Source organism: Taudactylus pleione, unplaced genomic scaffold (genome assembly GCF_031769625.1).
Source record: "Taudactylus pleione unplaced genomic scaffold, aTauple2 ptg000306l, whole genome shotgun sequence".
NCBI classification, from domain to species: Eukaryota; Metazoa; Chordata; class Amphibia; order Anura; family Myobatrachidae; genus Taudactylus; species Taudactylus pleione.
The window spans coordinates 2,549,046-2,570,375 of record NW_028284707.1 but is presented as its reverse complement, the minus strand read 5'-3'; the positions used below and the strand labels follow the sequence as shown (position 1 = coordinate 2,570,375).

At 42.7% G+C, this 21,330-nt stretch overlaps 1 protein-coding gene across 1 annotated transcript in view; it reads right to left on the bottom strand.

The window, feature by feature from the left end:
* The window catches only part of LOC148511446 (1-aminocyclopropane-1-carboxylate synthase-like protein 1), a 43,244-nt gene extending 22,232 nt beyond the window's left edge, over nt 1-21,012 (bottom strand). The window contains exons 1-10 of the mRNA XM_088442193.1: nt 20,902-21,012; nt 17,934-17,993; nt 14,585-14,655; nt 12,941-13,010; nt 9,859-9,925; nt 6,732-6,829; nt 5,810-5,887; nt 4,945-5,045; nt 1,983-2,066; nt 246-291 (exon numbers count right to left, since the gene is read on the bottom strand). Of these exons, the coding sequence (XP_088298319.1) occupies nt 246-291; nt 1,983-2,066; nt 4,945-5,045; nt 5,810-5,887; nt 6,732-6,829; nt 9,859-9,925; nt 12,941-13,010; nt 14,585-14,655; nt 17,934-17,993; nt 20,902-21,012 (786 nt within the window). The remainder of the gene's footprint in view (nt 1-245; nt 292-1,982; nt 2,067-4,944; nt 5,046-5,809; nt 5,888-6,731; nt 6,830-9,858; nt 9,926-12,940; nt 13,011-14,584; nt 14,656-17,933; nt 17,994-20,901) is intronic.
* Between the last annotated feature and the right edge of the window lie 318 nt (nt 21,013-21,330).

Genomic DNA, 21,330 nt, shown 5'->3' with positions numbered 1-21,330 from the left:
CCAAAGCCAGTGACTGCGTCTTTAGACGCAGCTTCACTGGCCCCGGCAGCGTGATTTTGCCAGACATCCTGAGTAACCTGAGGGTTACGCAGATGTCCGATGGTCACGCAGTTGATCCAACGCTGCGACTTTGGATGCAGCAGCGGCTTTTGCATATTTTAGCACAGTCGCTGCGTACAAAGAAGCCGCGGCTGTGCACTGCGTTCATCTCTGAATCATCAGTGTTGTATGGCTGCAGAAATTACCTTGCCGAGTCCCCATATAAAGTGTGTTCTCTTTGGATCTGGGATACTGTAAAGTAAAAAGAATTTGCATGTAAGAAGGTGACAGGTACAAATGGTCAACAGTCAAAACGCCGTAATAATAACATGTTCTAATCTATAGGGTCTTTTCCAGCCACGTCAGACAAGGCGAGCAGTATACAGTTATAAATGGTTCCACGGAGACACTAACTTCCTCTTACTGATCCTTTCCTGAGTCAGGATCCACTGTGGGGCATTGCTATAAATTGATAGTATCCAGTAACGGTGTCATGGTTGATTCTGGGGAAAGTCTGATATAGCCATGGGGTTAGGTACGCGATCCCAACGCTGATAATGCGACGGTCAGAATCCCAGCAACGGAAATCCCAATACAAGCAGGGGAGTATTCTAACCTTTCCTCCCACGGCCTAACCCTTACCTTCCTCTCCGGCAGCCTAACCCTAACCCTCCCCGCAGCCTAATCCTAACCCTCATCCTAGTGCCCACCTTTAAACCTAAACCTAACTCTAAGCTTCCCCCTAACCCCAAAACTCACCATCTGTCAATCAAATTAGCAGCCCCTCTTTGTTTTACGAGCGCACGATTTCCAACCGCAATGACTGGTTTGCGCATGCACAATGCGAACCATACGCATGTGCAGTTGTGCGAACATCGCTCAGAGCGAACGAGCGGCTGTGAATCAGGCCCAGAGTTTGTGGGAGAGATGTGAATGAGATTATCAGGATTTCGGTAGCGTGGAAGTGAGATTCATTTGGGGGACCGAGATTAATAGAATTGTGCGGGTGTCTCAATACAAATCCCGGTGGCTACTACATTTGCTTATTGTCACACAGCTGCTGCGTACATGCGTTAGCGTCTGTCTCTGAATCAGGCCCTAAGTGTGGCAAGTAATAATTCTGTGTCATGCATACACACATTGCAGTGGAATTCTGTACTCTGTGTTCTGTGCTTGTTTTTCAGCAGAATGGTAATTACAATGTGAATGCCTAACATAATGAATTTGGGAAGGGTGTATTGTATATTGTAATGAACTTTGGAAGAGGGTAGAATGTGCACTTGTATGAGACTGGAAAAGGAGCCGTACTGTATATTACATGTGTATTATCACCTGGAAAAAGGGTCTTGCTGCATACTGACATAACCTTAGGGAGAGAGCACCAGGGGCGGATCTATCAAAATTTCAGGGGCTGCAGTGGCTCCTGGGCTGGAAGTGATGGTGGCCGCAGTTGCCTACGTATGCTCATAATAGCTCAGTGGGGTCCCCTAGTGGACAGACTCTCACTGGGGGCCCCTCCAAATTTTGCTACATGACCATGCAATGACGTGATCTGCACCTGGGGTGCACTTGCTAGAAATTATTATGATGGACTTAATGAGTGAGATTTTCTGTATGTTACAAAGAATATATAATGTTTTGCTATGTATCATAATGAACTGAAGGAGACGAAGCCCCTGCATGGTACTCTGTGTACCATAGGGAACTTGTGAGGGAGGTCTTGCATGTAGCCCGCTCCCCTAAGACCCCCCTCCCCTCCTAAACACACATCACATACACACAAATACTCAGGAGGGTCCTGTAGGGCACCCAGGGGACATATGAGAGGAGATTTCATGTTGTAAATACTGACCATGGTTAATATAAGGCTATAATGTGGGAGTAAAGTGCTTTAATGACTCACCAACAAACAAAGAAGAATTAGAAATGTATAAGATACTTACTCAGGGAAGGAGAGAACACTAGAGAAAGCGGTGTCCATTACAGAGAGCATGTAAATTTCATCCACTATGACATGTAAGCTGTACCTATCCATAGATAAAAGGGAACATCGTATATTCATGATTATTTTTGTATGTTTTCTCTGTTAATAATGCATGAATATAAATGACTCTTATGAGACATAACATAAGCAACAGGTTAACAATAAACAGTTAAAGTGACATACAGTATGTTGCAGAAGTACCACATCCACACACAAGATGGCGCTGTTTTACTCTATTGTAGAAGTTTATACTTCTTCCTGCCTGCCACTATAACCCATGTTACCAGGGACAGATATCTCTCTCCGTTCTCCCCAGTAAGGCTTTTTTATCTACTTTTTCGGAGTTTTTTAAATAAAAAATAAAAATCACGTAAAGAAGGACTTCATTTAAGTACATTTTGTTTGTATGATGTGAGGACACTAGTACTGATTTTCACTGCTTCATTACAAAAAACAGCAATTTACAGGTTTTTTTTTTTTTTTTTTAATGCCTACTTATTTTCATTTTGGGATGTATTAGAAACAAAAAAAGTCTTGGATCAGCAATCCGCTCCTGTCATTTTTCAAACAGCCTGCTGCATGTGCGATCCCAGCACTGCCACCATCGGCGCCAGGCCATCGGCTAGCTGAGTAAGCTGAGGCTTACTCCGGCTGGCCGGCTTGCGAGTCCAGGAAACTGCGTCCGTAGACGCAGCCCCTGGCACTCTTGAGTGCATGCAGAAATGCCGGCGCCGGCGGCTATCGCGCCCTTACTGAGCAACAATTGAATTGCTCTGTCGGGCGTCGTAAAAAAAAAGCCGCCGGCAGAACAATTGAATTCCCCCCAGAGGGTTGTTCGAGTATAGTAAAAATACTGGTAACCAATGAAGGGACCGATGAGCAGAGCAGCAGCTGAACAAGGTTTTGTGAGGAAAACATGTTTAGCTGCTGCATTCATCATGGATTGCAGGGATGAATGTCTGGTTAAGGAACGACTAGTAGGAAGTATTAAACATTTACCAATTTTGTTCTATTTCTCTGGAAAGTTTTTTTCAGGCAGCGCATTTCCTTAGAAATAAATAGATAGCCTGTGGCGCTTAGAAGGACTAGAATTCACACTTTCTGTTTAGAATGAACTTTTAAATATCTATAAAAATAAATAAATATATAAAGTAGAAATATATATGTGTATCTCTATGCACTCAATCTTCTGCTGCTGTTGAAAGAAATGGTAGCAAGCCACAGAAAAAAACTAAAAATGGTGTATGTAACAACAGCGCAATAAGAGTATTAGGATGTCAATTCATATGCAAATATGCCAATATAAATTTTAAAAAGGTTTAATTGATTGCAATAATAATAATATAAAACATACACAATGTCTACAATTCATTTGTAATAACCACATATATTGAATGAAACATATCTAAAAAGAAATAATATGCCAGCAGAAGGAATAAAATGTAAAATAATTAATGTGAAAATATCTTGCTGAATCTATTTATACAAAAAATAGCTTGAAGGTAGTCTGTATCGATGAACGTTCAGTTTTTACTGAAAATAGCTGCTTTGATTAGATGTGTGCCTTTAATTAGTCTTCCAGTGTGCTCACTTCAAAAAATCCTTTTTTACAGCTACGATTGTTTTATGGTATATAAATATTTATATATATTTTTATAAAATAAAGCAAAAAGGCTGCTGCACTCAGAGACTGGTTGTGGAGGAAATATATTAAATGGCGTCACATAATCAAAAAACCAACGTTTCGGAGCACTGAGCTCCTTTGTCAAGGTGTGAACAAGTGCAAATGAAAATAACGTACAGTACCTTAAATAAGAAGTGGACACCCGCTGCGTGTTCAAACAAGGCAGCTACTCCATCTCCGTTCGGTTCCCGGGACTCCTGAGGTCGCGGACTGATGACGTCACGCTGGACCATAATTCTCTTTGTATATATATATATATATATATATATATATATATACTGTATATATATACTGTATATATAATATAACCTTTATGCACACATCCTATTTATATGTACCATAAAAAGAAAAGAGGGTAGGCACAACGCCGGCTTTGGATATTATGATGGTATACAATACAGCTCCCGGGATCACTGTACTTCAATCGCTTGTGTTTGACTGTACCGTGCAGCCCTGGACTTAGCGTGTACCGAGTTTCAGAGGAGGGGTGCACGTGTAATGCCGGCTCGCAATAACACTGTGTTCCCGTCTCTCAAGTGAGCTGTAACTTGCCGTCCTGGACTTCTGGTGTGTCCGGTTTTGGGAGGAGAGATACACTTGCGGCAGCAGCCCCTGGTGATTAACTCCCTCACCTCCTTCTGTAAGCTTGTATCAGGCGTTTTCCAAACTGATGTCCAGGAGGCTGTACATTGTATCCAAATGTATGTGGTACAGCAGCGGGTAGCCGGTAAAATTGTTTCAAAAGCGGCTGGTCCAGACCCTTCAGCAAAGTGGTACTGAGAGTCCCTAACGCGTTTCTTACCCTAATGGGGATTTCCTCAGAGGGGTGTGATTCCATTTTACTCTTTCTGCTAATATATTATTTATTTTTAGATAGTTTTCATTCAATATTTGTGGTTATTACAAATGAATTGTAGACATTGTGTATGTTTTATATTATTATTGCAAACAATTATACCTTTTTAAAACGTATATATTGTCATATTTGCATATGAATTGACATCCTAATACTCTTATTGCGCTGTTACCTTAGCATGCCACGGGTAAGATTGCGGCCGACACTGAGGGCAATGTGTAGTTTGAGCCATTCGATCAAGGTTATTGCTACGGTTTGGGCAAGGTGTGGAAATGCCATATCAAGACAAGAGAATACAGGGATTGGGCAGAGAAGGTGTCGCAGAGATGTGAAACGTTATGGTGAATAAATAGAGAAATACTAAGATTACACAAGTCAAACCTGTATCCAAACTCTAAACATTCTTTCAGCAGCTGCGGGGAGTAGATTTCTCCTAAAGGATTCTGGGGATTGATTAGGATCAGCGCTTTGATTTTAATACCCTGGAAAAGAGACAATATAGTAAAACGCAACATGAAAACAGATATTGTTGTAACCATTATTTGCATCAATTCCAAAATTTTGGAGAGACCATAGGGGAGATGTTATCACAGTAAACACTGTTCCAACACTGTTTATCAAGGTGAATCAGGAAGCAATAGCCCTGAGATGTACTAACATGTTAGTCTCTGGAGTGGGGAAGAAGAAACTCCCCCCCTCCTCAGGATGCTCCGGGCAGCTGTATAGGCCACCCTACAACCCTAGAGGAGCATTTATGTGCTCCTCCAATCACAGCTCAGCACAGGCTCCGACGGATGGATGGTCAGACCCGCCTGGTGCCATGATATTGCTCCTGCTCCGTTAGTGTAGCAGCCTCTGCCCAGCCAAGCCCGCCCCTGGACAACCCCTCTGGAGCTAGGATGCCCTAGGCAAGTGCCTAGGTCACCTATGCCCAGGGCCAGCCCTGAGACTGAGGGATCCCCTACTTATATTCTTCCTTGGGGCCCAGAGTCTTTGAGCTACATTTCTGGATATTTACACTTTAGTTAGGTGGTTTAAGCAGATAATCTGCATGTTTTTCTTTTTTTAGAAAACGTAATGTGACATATTTAACCTTTAGGAGCATAGGTGCATTTTGACTTTACCTAAGATATAGAAATCCCAAAAGGCAGCAGAGATTGCAATGCAAGGCTGTGAGGCATATCAATATATCAATGGTGCTAAAGATTATTATATAAAGTTATTGAATAATTAAAAAGATTTTCACCTGGCGTTTTCCTTTCTCCATGGCCTCTTCCAATGACTGAATCGTTAACTGAAAGGGATGACCGTCTTCTTCTGTAACCTATCAGAGACATCAGCACGTGTCAGTTATTTAACTAAGAACTGAAAGAATGAAACTTAGAGATTCGGCCCTTGCAGAAAGCTTTCATAGCTCTTTCCAAGCATTTGTAATTATAAAGCCACATGTGTAATGTGTAGCCAAGGGGAGCTCTGATCAGCGCTTAAGGCTTCACTGGAAATAGGAAAATATACTAATGTGCCCCTGACCCCTAGCCTCCATTTCCCAGTCGATATCCATAGGGGGTGGGCGATTGTGGCTTGTCATCTTTCCTCCTACTTACACCCCTTCTGCGGCACCATTTAAAGATTGCAAGCTTGATTTGCCATTTCAAGCAGCCACCAGGCCTCCAGCTAGGGGAGAAGGGGCATCTTAGTAAAAATATTTGTATCCTTATCTTTGGAACACGACTTTTAAAAACTGATAAACTTAATATCTATGAAACTCCATAAAACATTAATTTCTATAGAGTTCCCATATCTTTCTGCTCTATTGCAATGTCCCATAGCACCTACCACACTGAAGGCGGGATGTACTAAAAGGAAAATGCGTCCAAAAGTCTGAAAACTACGGTTTTCCGAAATTTGGCCACATTTTTAATATGTACCAAGCTCCAGAATGTGATGCATTCCTGACCTTCGACCTGGTGGGCAACGCCATCTTCACCCTATCCCGAAATGTACTCTGATGACCAAGCGCTTCAACCAGCTACAGCAAAATGAGGTGAGGTCTGAGGCATAATTCAATATTTAAATTCTCTACTTACAAAGCAAGAGATTTCCAAGCCTGAGTGCACAATATACAAGAGACTGTCAGGGAAATAAGCATTAATGATGGGATATCTGACCTGGCTGCTCAGGGGGACATGTACAGGCTGTAATCCACAATATGCCGCAGCATACAGAGCTATTCCAGGATAGTACGGTGTAGGGGTGAGGAAGCCATCTAAAACAAGAGAGCTTAGTTTAGAAGATATATACAGGCCAATAAATACATGCCAATACACGTATACTAATAATAAATATAATATACCACCTCAACTGCATGACCATTCCATCCATCTTTATCTAATGCACCTGTGTGTTACCCATGCCGAATGGGCTGCATTTTGCCTCAAGGGGACCAGGATGAGGGTGGGAGGATGTGGATGACATGATGTGGTCGCTGCTGATTGGCTGAATGTGTCTGAATTCCTCCCAAAGGAAACTGATTGATGTGTGTTTATCGATTTGATCTTACTAATATCTTAAACTTTGCCTCTAATTTCCTTTCACATGGTGTAAACTGTATTTGCTATTAATAACTATGTCCAGCTATGTACTGCATTGTGTATGAATTGTGTGCTGTACTTTTGCCATTTTCTATTATCACCGTGAAGCGACACCTCCTGTCGTAACCCAGGCACATATACTTCTGCTTTCCCCCAGAGGTACAGCAAGAAGGGGCATATACCATCCTTGATGATATGTCCATATTTGGCGTACACAGCCAGCTGGACAAGCCCAATAAATTGTGTCTGTTTTTCTGGGTGCATGTAGTGCTTGTGAGTTGGAGGGGTGGTTTCAACATTCACACCCTTTCAGTTGTTCTGTATCCCAGTGACGTGTGGTCAACGGCTGGGGAGGAACACATGGAGATGGGTCTGAGTGTTTGGAGCCTGTCTCACCCCCTACTCACTGTAACTCTCCCCTTACTACACTAAGCTTCAGTGCCCATTGATTCTCCTACCTGCATCACTGTGTCTTCTCTTGCTGCTGCTGAGTTCCAATCTTTAAACACTGCAGTGCACTTCCTGGTCATAGGACATATCCAAGGTGTCCAAGGCCACGCCCCCCAAACTCAGAGTCATGCCTCTATCAGCTCTCTTGGGGTGCAGCTTACTACCCGTGGTGTGGCCCAGCCCCCAGCTCTGCAAACAGTGTCTGACTAAACAGGAGAGAGGCTGAGCTGTTGCCGCCTCATCTCCCTGCAGTCGCAGAGAGCGCCACAAAGCTGGTGATTGCTAACAATAAAAATGATTACAATAAACAAAGACGTTTATAAGTTACAAATATCTTCTTTGTATCATGCTAATCATTTTTATATCAAATCTCAGAAGTATGACAGGGGAGGTTCTGCTCTGATATGGCAGAAATATGTACACACCAGCAGAATGACTTATGATTGAAAGATATGTGATGTACAGCCGTACTCACTGTGACACACTGGTTATGATGGAGCAGAGTTTGGGTGGAGCGGTGAGTGTGATACAGCTCACCAGCCAGTGACTGTATATAGCTTACAGGTAGCGGTGCAAGATGCTGTAACCGCTGTAATTGCAGAATAATATGCCGGGTCTCTCAGAGCTAAGTAGGAGCTGCCCGTCTCCCACTGTGTCACTCTCTCACAGTAAAGACAAGATGGCCCCGCCCATGCTCAGTAGAAACTTTGGTGGCCATCTTGGAACAGGGAATGAAGCCTTCCTAGAGGAACAAAATGGAGTCTGTGCAATAGCATACTACCTTATCAACACTTATACTGTTGTAGAGACTTAGGGCCTGATTCAGAGCCGCTCGTAAGCGGCCGCTCGTTCGTTGTGACCGATGTTCGCTCATCTGCGCATGCGTACGGATTGTAATACGCATGCGCGAACCAGTCAGTGCGGCCAAAAATCGTTTGTTTGCTATATAGCGAATGCCTGCTACAGGAGGAGGCGTATGTGGGTGGTAACAGGGGAAGGTGCTTGAAAACGGGGAGTGGAGATCAGAACGCAGGCGTGCTTAAAGGTCAAAACGGGCGTTTTATAGGTGTGCATAATTAATACAGCAGCGTCATTGACCACGTCACCTGGTTGTTTTATAGTCAGAACTGCTCGCAATATAGTGGTAGGAAAAACCAACCACAAGAATAGCGAGCAGTTCATACGCTGTTCGATGTACTCGATTAATCTAATAAATAGCGGACATGACGTATGATGCGAGCGGCCAGGGGGCGTATTTTTCAAAATTTCGACCTCAAGTTTTGCTCGCTCGTTCAGACTTATAGGCGTGAACAGACCGCAATGAGCGAACGGTTCATTTGAATAGCCAGCCCTATTTTTTAAACGAACGACCACAAATAGCGAGCGGCTCTGAATCAGGCCCTTAGCTATGACTCTCTTGGGCTGTGAGATGAAACTCTGTATTAAAAAAAAAAAATCTCCTTCACAAAGACTTGTTACATGCTCTGCAAACAGAGCATTTATCTAGTGTTTTCTATAAAATGATAGAAGCTAATTGGTTGCTATGGGTAATTTCTCCGTGTCCTCTTTATGAAATGTGATAACTCTCCCCCTTTTTATGCTTTCTAGTTTTCCTGTCTCTACTCAGCTGTCAAGTGAGTTAACCCATTTATTATATCTTCCATTAAGTTGAAAACAATATTTGTTTCGGTTTTCTAGGCGCTTTGCATGTTTTTATTGTCTCGTGATATTAAAGAATAAATAAAATGTGTGTTTCCAGCTGTGAGGACATGTTTACTTATGTAAGCGCAGTATTAACAGAGTGTGATAACGTGGTAGTAATGGCAGGTCAGTGTCCCTTGGCAGCCTGCCTGCTTGGCCTTTGCCCAATAAGCACCGGTGTCACATACAGGTAGTTTGGAAAGTCTCCCCGCAGTGACTGTGTGCCAAGTGTGTGACAGATAATGGTGGCTCCAGAGGTGAGGCTGCAGCGCAGTCCAAATTTTAAACAGGGGAGCCACACCAACTGCCACCCCAAACGCTGCCAGACATCGCCGTCCGGGACTCACTGGCAGTTGGTGTGGAATGATCAGGAATCGGAGGAATGGAAAAGAAACAGGAGAAACAAGTGATAACAAGCAAATCTGCCAATGTTATTTATCCATTCATGCCCAGCTCTAGGGTCGTTAGAAAAGAGTGACGGACCTGTCCATCTGAGTAACTACGAGTGGACAACTAATGTAGGCATGTTGCCATTATATCGTCACAGGCTTACCTCCTGGATCACCAATCACAGCGGAGAGAGCACACAGCAATGATGCACATCCATTCATGATGATTATCTATATATAGAAGAGTATAATGTCACTACCTAAGCAATTACAAAGAGAATACTGGTAAACATGTACACTGTAAACTAATACAGACGTAAACTGTGCTCAAGAAAATATAACAGTTATTGGGGTCTCCACCATTTCACAACTTTAATTTTATGATCTGCACATTATTCATTAACTTTTAATTAAAATATTGCTGTTTTATTTTTCCTCCGGTCTATGTTTAAGCTTTTATAACCCTTAAGCCGGCTACACATCAGAACGATGTGTAGCCGGTCAATCCGGCGGGTGACAAGATCCTGCATCGGCAAGTGCATACACACTTACATACTGCAGGGGGCGATGTAGGGTGCTATGCTGCATGTGGCAGCTTGGCATCGTACACGATATCTTCTGATTGACTGTGCAGCATGGCCAACCAGAATATATCGCATGCGACCGTGGGAGCACACAAATTGGGCATACACACTTAATGATATGCCCGATTTGTCGTTCCGATTTGCCCAGCAGGGTCGGCGCTACCACTAGGCAAACTTAGGCATCTGCGTAAGAGTGCTGGCCACTACAGGGCGCCGCTGGATTGAGGTGTAGTGTGGACCACACATAAGTGCAGTCCGCACTACACTACTAGGAACAAACACACAGCCGCTGGCGCCGGCAGCTGTGTTTGTTTTAGCAGCCGATGAGAGTCAGACAGACTCTCATTGGCTGCTGCGCCCACTGCCGGAGCCGGGCTGGAGCTCACTCACGATCTCCATTTTCCGGCTCCCGCAGTGAGTGATGGGAGAGACGTCGTGATGTCAGTGGGGCCGCCCCCAAATGGATGCGTTCACATGGGAACGCCTCAGTATGGGCAGCCCCTCCCCCGGCCCACCCACCAAACGGGGCATGCTGTCTCTCAACATCGACAGCACGCTCCCTTTGGTACGAGACCCGGAGCGACGGAGTGTCCGTCGCAATCCGGGTCTCGCGCATGCGCACGACGGAGCCGGCTCCGTCGTGCGCATACGCACTGGGCCACCATCGACCTGCTTGTGAGCGCATAGCGCTCGCGAGCGGGTCTAAATCAGGCCCTGTGTCCAATACACAGATGTGTGTTGTAGCCAGAAGAAACTCATTCGCCTGGCTGATATAGAATAGATATTTTGTAGCAAGCCACAGACACAAGGAGGGGAAAAAAAGTATACTTTGTAAAAGTTGTCGAAACCAATGAACTGAAAGTGTTTGAAGTTGAAAACTGCTTTAACCACTTGCCTGGCGTGGTCGCATTTTTTTCCGACCACACCAGGCAGTGCGTTATCTAATTGGGCCGTATTCAATTAGCATCAAAAACGGCAGTTTTTTCGACATAGGTGAAAACGGCCATATTTCGCCAAAACACGGCGATATTTTCGCCAAATAAAAGGCGAAAACGCAATTGGAGAAAAAAAACTGGAGAAAAGTTTTCTCCATCCCAGATCAGGCGAAAAAAAATGCAAAATCCCTATTTTTGGCTAAAAATGTGGGGATTTCTTTCAGAACCCTTTGGACAGCCCCCCCTAATGATACTTTAGCGGAAAAAAAAATCGTAAGTTGCGCACTTTGGCTAAACACGAAAAGTTTTCTCCAGTTTTAGGTGAGAAACGGGCGTTTTTCGCCGTCGTTGGCGAAATCGGCCGCAAAATCGTCCGTTCGCGGCCGCTATCAGCCGCGATATCGGCTGATCGCACGGCCGATTTCGCCAACGACGGCGAAAACGGCCGATTTCGCCTGTAATTGAATACCCCCCACGGTCGCAAAAGATGCGGCCTGTCAGTAACAAACAGTGGGCGGCTGTCAGAAAATAATCTTCCAGCAGCCACCACTAGCAGAGGGACCTTCTTCCAGCAGCCACCACTAGCAGAGGGACCTCCCGGCCATACTACAACCTCCCACAGTTACTGCAGTGCTGTCGATCACTGCTGATCCGTCAGCACGGCAGGACCCCCAACCTGGTGACTGCAGAGAGCAGCAGACACCGGGGAAATGTAAATTAATTCTCCCCCCAGTCCCCTGGTGAGTACCTGGCAGCTACTCAGAGGAGCAGCCGCTGGGCATATATATCGATGACCTATATATTTAAAATTGGTGTTAATGTTAAATGTAAAATGTTTAAAAAATATATATATTTTTTTTTTTATTAAATCGTGTTGGATAAGTATTAAAGAGATGTTCTTCACCTGATTCAATCATGAAACAAAAAAATTCAAATTTTGGAGCGTTATTTTTTATTTATTTTTTTTTAGAAAAATTTGGTCAATTAAGTGTTAATGGCCAATTCATTAACATGGTGTCAAAATACATCTCTGTCAGATATTAATACAGTTGTCACAACAATCCGGGGCTTTACTAGGTTCTCCAATAAAAAGAAAAAGCCTAATTGAAAAAAAGACCATTTGCACTATGACCGACAACAATTTACGGTGATTTTGCCCATGGTATTTAAAATGGTAAGAAATATTAAATGCTGTGGTTTTGCTTTCAATATTATTGCCTGCCATCCTAAAAGTGCCCAAAAATTGGCAACTTTGAAAATCCGCCACTTAGTAAATATAGGCCTAAAACTGAAGACCTGGGACTTTAGTGCCGGGAGGTAGCAAGGCTCCAGGATGAGATCACACTGTAAAGCATGTATTTCAGTAGTTCCCATGCTTTCTTACATCACGGCACCTTAGAGTATCAGCATTTTCTTCATGGCACCCCTAGGTCAAAAGTTTCTTTTTGACAAATTCAGAAAAATGATTAAATGAAGTAAATTGTGCTTATAGGTCACCCTTAGGGTCAGTTATGTGGTATTTTATGATTGGTAGTTACCAGCACTGGTTTAGCCTATAATACTGACCATAAATAATTTGATTGGGTCCTGGACCACCAACCCGTATTACCCCTGCAAGAGCCCTGAGGCACCCCAGGGTGCCATGCACCCAGTTTGGGAACCACTGATGTATTTCATGCAAGTTGCGCTAAGTTCAAGATACGTGCATAGAAAACAAAAATTCTTACATTATTTGGATTCAGTGGGACTGGAGAATGACAATAGTCTGTAAGGAACCTGGCAGCTTCTTCTCGCAGGCTGAAATACATAATCAGTGTAACAGTTACAGGGAACGATTACTTGCTTATATGATAGGTTATACTATGTACTTACAGGTGCACCACTACTTACTGGGCCTGATTCAGAGTTCTACGTATACCCAATGGTTTACCTACAACTCTGATGTTTTCAGATAGGCGCATGCGCAGGATCTATATTGCTCATGTGCCGATCTCTGTCTGCGACAACGGTCGCAGTGCCCCCTAAACCTCAGCATGATTGACCCTATATATCGCTGCTGTGTAGAAAGATAGAGCAGTGATGCAAACAGTGTACAACTCTGAAAAAGGCCCATAGCTTCCAATTACCCCACACCGCACCCTTAGTCAAGAGTATATAGGCTCCATCCATTATGCTAATAAGGCTGCAATCCCACACAAACTTATTGTAAACAGCGAGTTTTGTGACATGAGGTTACATAAGTCTCCAATAACTCAGATTTAAAAAACATGGTCTTTGGAGGCAAATTGATATTACAGCCAATGTAAAAGAAAAAAAAGCATCTCCATGTCTGAGCCAGTCAGTGAAAAAGCCCCTCAGTGGTCACATGGTGGCTGAGGAGTGACAAGGGGGGAGGGGATTATGCTATGAGCATGCATGCTGAAGCATTCCAAAGGTCATTATTGCTGTACTGACATCTACTCTGTACATTTTACTAGACCTCAACATGCCCTAGCTGGATATGGGTCATATAGGTTAAATAGACCCTGAAGCTGAGCCAGACACAAAGTGCCGGCATATGCGGGTGCTCGCACTGCAAGATCTACTATCTTATGCTAAAGTGTGACCCTGCGCTCTGTTTTTACGTCCACAGCCGCAGAAACACCCCACTTCACGAACAGAGTGATCCGGCCACGCATGGAGCAAAACATCAGCTCTTGTATCCTCTGTAAAGGTGTGTATACATGGTGCAGAGCATGTGCAGTCTGTGATTGCTTCTTGCGGCACGTGTGCGGTCTGTTGATAATCGAGTCAGACTCAGAATCGGGCCCTTAGACTCAGTGGCGTCCCTCCCCTGGGTGGCACCTGGTGCGGGTAGGAGCGTAGTGCCGGTAAAAAGGGGGTGTGACCATGCGGATAGGGGGCTTGGCCACGCACCCCGAACCCCCGGGGGGGCCGGAGGTGCGAACTTTCCCCTTGGGGAGCAGTCTATTTGCAGTGTGGGCTCCCTCATTGTGTCAGGAGCCCAGTGCTGCACATAATGATACAGTGCAGCACCCGGCTCCTGTCACTAAGGGGGAGTCGGCCTTTTGGCGTCACCCCTCGGCGGATGATACCTGGGTGCAGCCTGCACCCCCCTTGTGACGCCACTGCTTAGACTCTCAAATGGGGGTATTGTAAAAGGTGGCATATCATACAGCTTATTGCTGTGGCCTGGAAGTTTGCACAGCTGCAAAGCAAAAAGCAAAAAGAATAAACATGTTTAAGATAAAAAGTTGAAGAGAAAAATACACAACATACATGTAATGACCAGGATGTTACTGTATACGGAAAATATTTTGATATCATGTGATGCATAGTTTTATTTGTAGATGACAGTAATTGTAACATACCTCTTCATGCCCATTGGGTAATTATATCTCAGCATACTTGGTTCTATATAATTCATATCCGGCCGTGTGAGCTGTGTAAAACAACAGCTATAATCAGTATGAATATACAGTTTTTGCACTAGTCTACATAGACTGAGGACGGCCATTTTGTGGCCTGAATCAGACCACTAGGAACCAGTAACATCATCATTGAGGCTTGAGTTCCAAATAGGCTGAATATTAGCTTAGCTCATAAAATGGATGACTCAGATGTGTGCAGACAAAAAGCACATTTTAAATAGGATTGTCCATTTCTATCAACATCAAATATTAATAAGCTCTCACGAGCAGGACCCTTTTCCCTCATGTGCTTCTCCTTATACTTTCTTCTACTCCATACTCCCCACAGGGGCATCTAACACTTGATTGCTGACTACTTGCTGCTTAATTGAGTGTTATAATCACTAATGCAGCATATCCTTGTCCTGTATTGTACTGTAAGTCACTGGTTCCTTGTTCAGTTTTGTTTATGTACTTTGTAAGGCGCTGCGGAACACTTGTGGCGCCATATAAAAAAAGAATAATAATAATATCACCATGCTTTATATTACAGGAAGTGCGTGACTCCCAGAATGCACTGCGACTCTCCTTCCTTTAGTGTGATTCTTTTGAAGTCTAGGTTCTCATAGGGGGCATTTCAATTGGTAGACATGAATTTAGCTCCTAGGTCAAGCCCTCGGGAGCTATTTAATTAATTCCCATGACGGACACTATTTCGGGCAAGAATGCACGGGAATAGCCATGTTAAGCAGCTTCCCCCATGCTAAGTGCCGGGCGTGATGCAGTTACTGCTCAAATCTAACAGCGCAGGATGCATAACCAAATACAATATACAGTATAATAATAGTACTGTCTGATAGAAACAATCTTGAGTGGAGGTAGTGCCCAGTGTTTAGCTTTTTAGACTACTCAGTTCTAGTATTATTCATATATAACAGCGTTTAATACAAACATTGACACAATACGCTGTGCACGTGTCAGTAGTACTCAATAGGCAGCATGCAGGTTAGCAGTTATCTTACTAATTCATTTTTCCTTACTGCGATATAACACTGCCCAAATCTAATAGCGCGTGGTGCAGAACGCAATATAATATATTGTATGTTAGCAGCATAAGATTAATCCTGAGCAGAGATATTGCTCAGTGTTTTTTGATTACTCAACCATTAAGCAATATTTACATTTAAAAGTCAGGGATTTTGCCAGTACCTGACACTCCTTGAATTAAGAGGGATTTAATACTTGAACTGATCCTATATTTTGGGATCTTAAATAAGCATACATAGCTCCTAAATCGATCTATATTTAAATTATACAGTCATCAAGAATACTCACTATAAAATTTGCCATCAATTGTTGCTTTATCCAACTCTATGTAGTCATTGATATTTTTTATGATTTAATATTGTGTTAGAAATTACAACTTCACTGGACTGATATCATAAACTCATGTACATCATTGTTATTTAGGTCCTTTTAGTCGATAGTGACATCTAGTGGGCAAGAAAATACTTGTGGTTTTTTGAATTGCAACATTGTTGAGCAATTAAGAAAATTGTTATTTATTAAATGTATTGTATCACAAGCATCAATATTCAGAGCTGGACCAGAACACTTTTTATTTGCTGTATTAACTGATTTTTTTATATAAGATTTCAGCTTAAATGCAGAGCATAACCACAATGATGAGTAAATATATGATTTGATCGATATTATTAATTGGGACACAAGATACCATCACTTATTTAATATATTTTTATTACATACAATATTTCTGTTATATTTCACGTTATGAGTTTACGTTTAATTTTTAGCTTAATGAATAAAAGTTATATTTTAAACTAACCTTCAGTGCGCCAACAGAGAGGACATTCTTTTTTCTTCTTGTGTTGTTACAATAACCCTAATTACAGCCTAACCCAAATTACAGGTTAACCCTAAATGTCGCCTAACCCTAATTTTGGCCTCATCCTAACCCTAATTGTAGCCTAACCCTAATTACAGCCTAACCCTAACCCTAATTGTAGCCTAACCCTAATTGTAGCCTAACCCTAATTACAGCCTAACCCTAACTGTAGTCTAACCCTAATTGTAGCCTAACCCTAATTGTAGCCTAATCCTAACCCTAATTGTAGCCTAACCCTAATTGTAGCCTAATCCTAACCCTAATTGTAGCCTAACCCTAATTGTAGCCTAATCCAAACCCTAATTGTCGGCTAACCCTAATTGTAGCCTAATCCAAACCCTAATTGTAGCCTAACCCTAATTGTAGCCTAATCCAAACCCTAATTGTAGCCTAACCCTAATTGTAGCCTAATCCTAACCCTAATTGTAGCCTAACCCTAATTACAGCCTAACCCTAACTGTAGTCTAACCCTAATTGTAGCCTAATCCTAACCCTAATTGTAGCCTAACCCTAATTACAGCCTAACCCTAACTGTAGCCTAACCCTAATTGTAGCCTAACCCTAATTACAGCCTAACCCTAACTGTAGTCTAACCCTAATTGTAGCCTAACCCTAATTACAGCCTAACCCTAACCCTAATTGTAGCCTAACCCTAATTGTAGCCTAACCCTAATTACAGCCTAACCCTAACTGTAGTCTAACCCTAATTGTAGCCTAACCCTAATTGTAGCCTAATCCTAACCCTAATTGTAGCCTAACCCTAATTGTAGCCTAATCCTAACCCTAATTGTAGCCTAACCCTAATTGTAGCCTAATCCAAACCCTAATTGTCGGCTAACCCTAATTGTAGCCTAATCCAAACCCTAATTGTAGCCTAACCCTAATTGTAGCCTAATCCAAACCCTAATTGTAGCCTAACCCTAATTGTAGCCTAATCCTAACCCTAATTGTAGCCTAACCCTAATTACAGCCTAACCCTAACTGTAGTCTAACCCTAATTGTAGCCTAACCCTAATTACAGCCTAGCCCTAACTGTAGCCTAAACCTAACCCTAATTACAGCCTAACCCTAATTGTAGCCTAACCCTAATTACACGTATCAACATTCTAACAGTCGACATTTACAATATTGACATTTTGAACATGCCAATATAACGTCAATGTCAACATCTTACATGTACACATTCTGAACCTGTCAAAATTATGGTGTCGGTATAATAAAGGTCAACATTCTGACTAAATCTCAGCAATTCTATGTTCTGCTTATATACAGTATTTGCATAATTTTGCATTGTACGACGCTGGGGACCATTTGCTGTGTCTTACAAATAAAAGATAATAATAGTAATGATAATGATAATAATAATAATAATAATAATAATAATAATAATAATAATTTACTCACCCTCTCTTTCAGCAAATCAAAACAGACATGGTTGGCAGTGACTCCTAGATTGATAAATCCCTAAAATGATAAGTTTATAAAAAAATTTAATATGTAACTATCAGTTCATACAGAACAGGTTTAGTCCAATCCTATGCTTTTAAATGTTATAACCTAACCAATACTTATACCCCTTTTCCACCTACATTCTGGGTCTGACCCGGAGTTGGAACAAAGTTCCTATCCGGATCAGACCCGGAATTTTGTCGGCGCCAACACGGAATATTCCTGAGTCGGCGCCGCTCACACCGTAGTCGGGTCTGCATAGATCCGGCTTTTCCGGAGTGAAAGTGGTCACTTGGAGATGATGTCATCTCCAAGCGCCACTGAAGCCGGACAAATCGGCCGGCTAGCAGCGCACTCCAGGTCATCGTGACCCGAAGTGCGCTGTTCTCACAACAGGGTTTCACGGGCTACGCCCGTGTTAAACCCTGCTAGTTACCTGGGTTGGATTGCCGGGTCACTCTACCCGGCAATCCAACCCTCTCCCCTTTTACACCAGGGAGCTGCCCGGGGTTAACCCTTCAATAACCCGGGTTTTAGCTGCGGTGTAAAAGGGGTATTATATTATAAAATATTATACAATTTAATTAACAGATTAATTTTTGTTCAGTGCTTTTCAAAAATTACACTAATGTATTATATAAATCTATTCCCCCCTCCCCTGATGAAGTTTATCTTGTGGATGAAACGTGTTGGACCATCCTGTAATTGATTCCTCTTCATGGAGCCGTATCGTTTATGTTGGAAGCCATGTGAGATATCACAGTGAGATGTGACCTAGATAAGCCCGCTATTTTATTTGCTCACATACTCATATATGAATATGTATTCAAATATGTGTTACTATTTATAAGCACTACACTTTTCTGTGTTGCTTTCTCAGCTTTTATCATTAATATAGGGCAGTAGTTCCTAAACTCAGGGACTGATTCAGAGTCGCTCACTGCTGGCGAGAGCTCGCTCTGAATCAGGGCGTGTTTTTTTTTTTTTCTCCAGGCCGCTCGCAAAGCTGTGGGTGACCACCCACAGCTTGTGTGAGCGGCCTGGAGTCCATTGTGATTATCGCGACCATCGGGCTTGCAACAAGACCCTGTGGTAGGGTCTCCGCTCCCGCAAGCCCGAGTGGACTTCCTGCTCTAATAGATAGGTCCGCCCTCAAACACCAGGCGTTCCTTTGGGAACGCCTGCGTTTGCCCAACCACCCCCCTCTCCGCCTACAAAACGGGGAGAGCTGTCACTCACCATCGACAGCCACCCCATCTTGTAGCGAGCCCCGCAGCGACTGAAGCTCAGTCACTCATCGGGGCTCGCGCATGCCGGACGCGGCGCATGCGCAGACCATAAACATCGAGCCGCTTGCGAGCGCCTCTGAATGAGGCACTCAGTCCTCAAGGCACCCTAACAGTCCAGGTTTTAAGGATATCCATGATTGAGCACATATGGTTAATTCAGTTGAGATACTAATTAAGCCACCTGTGCTCAAGCATGGATATCCTTAAAACTTGGACTGTTAGGGTGCCTTGAGGACCAAGTTTGGGACCCACTGATATAGGGTATTGCTGTGGCAAGTGAATCAATACAGATAAGCTCACTTTATATATTTATCTAGAACACACCTATATTGCACATTATATTCATCACTATTTATATACTGTACTATCAGGTGCCTTCTGTATTCCTATTCGCAGATCAGTTCACCAGTTCTTTTTGAGAGTGTCAGACATGTTGTTAATTCATCAAAGGAGGGCACTGTGCACTTCATTTATATGTATGTATCTAATCTTATATTTGCACTGTTTTATCATCGCAGTGAACCAAATCTATACCATATATTGTTATAATTACCTGTATTTAATGAAATTCTCAAGATATGCATTGCAAAAGGAAATTGTTGAAAAAGGAACTGAAACCATAGCCCATATTATATATATCTGGCATTAAATTCATATTTTATAATGCAGCCGACTGCAGCCCTATCCCAAATATGTTTAAGCTCCAATTAAAACTATGCACAGGGTATATAACAGTCATTGTTACCCACAAACATAAGGTGCATACACACGGGACGATTCGCTCCTTGAACGACATCGTCCCGTGAACAGAAACACTGAACGAAATCTTGAACGATTTAGTTCAGTGCCGGCCACCCTCCCTCATCACCGCACATGTTCAACCTGACATTATCGTCAGGTTGGACCAGAGGTTCGGGCGATGAACAATAACTACCAACTACAAACGGGAGAGCGCATTGGTAGTTATCGTTCATCGTTTTAGGGAAGAAACTGGACGACTTTTTGGACGACTGAACGATAACGTTATCATTCAGTCGTCCAAAAAATCGCTGCGTGTGTACGCACCTTTACTCTCCGTACAAACGGCAAACTCTGTTATAGGTTTAGAAGTATTAAGCCATGCAGTTCTTAATAGGGTAATGATATGTCCTCTTTTGGTGCTATTTCTGTCATCTCCATAAGAATTCAAAATATCTGCATTGGAAAATGCAATGATCTCTATAATCCACCAATTATTTATAAAATTATTTAAATAGATGCTGTTACAGAATGGAAACTCTTGAGGCTTCTGCTGTGCGGCAGTATTTATTACTAATTGGCCTGTCTGGTATCCAGAATTTCTTGTGTAGAGGGACATCCCTGCGTTCCAGCTTTGTGACACTTACAAGAAATCTATTTGCACTCCCGATAGTTCCACAACATCAAGACCAACTGCTGTAGTCTATTTTTCATAAATACATTAGGGGGGGAAGGCAATTCTTTTAGCAGAGATGGCCGCTAGGTGCCAGATAAATGACCTCACTAACACCCCATAGTGCCATGTTAGCTTACTGTTATTATTGCAGATGTGAGCACCTGCATACCGCAGATGCACATCCACGAGAAATTGGCGTTCCCCTATTTCATCAGCTTACCTGAGGGTTGCAGTCTTTGTCATAGGAATCATTCATGCACATTACAAAACTCTGTTCCCACAGGTCTGTATGGGTGGCAATCGCTGCTCCTCTAACAGAAAGGTCCTCCATAATGATCAACGTGCTCTTTATGTTCACTGAGAGAGTGCTGCAACTCTAACAAAACTCCTGAGCTTAAATAGAGAATATGTCGTCAATATATTGCATTGACAATATTTATCATTACACACAGACAGATGGAAATGCCTTAATATACACTACTATATTGCTCATAATATATTGTCCCAGGGCGAAGAAGTCAATGAACGTACACTTCTGTGAACATAAAGAAGTAAATAATAATAATAATACTGTTAAAGCATGTGACTTCAACAAGTACTCAGATAAACATCCTTAGGGAAGAAAAACCCATGAGCAGCTGTAGACGTG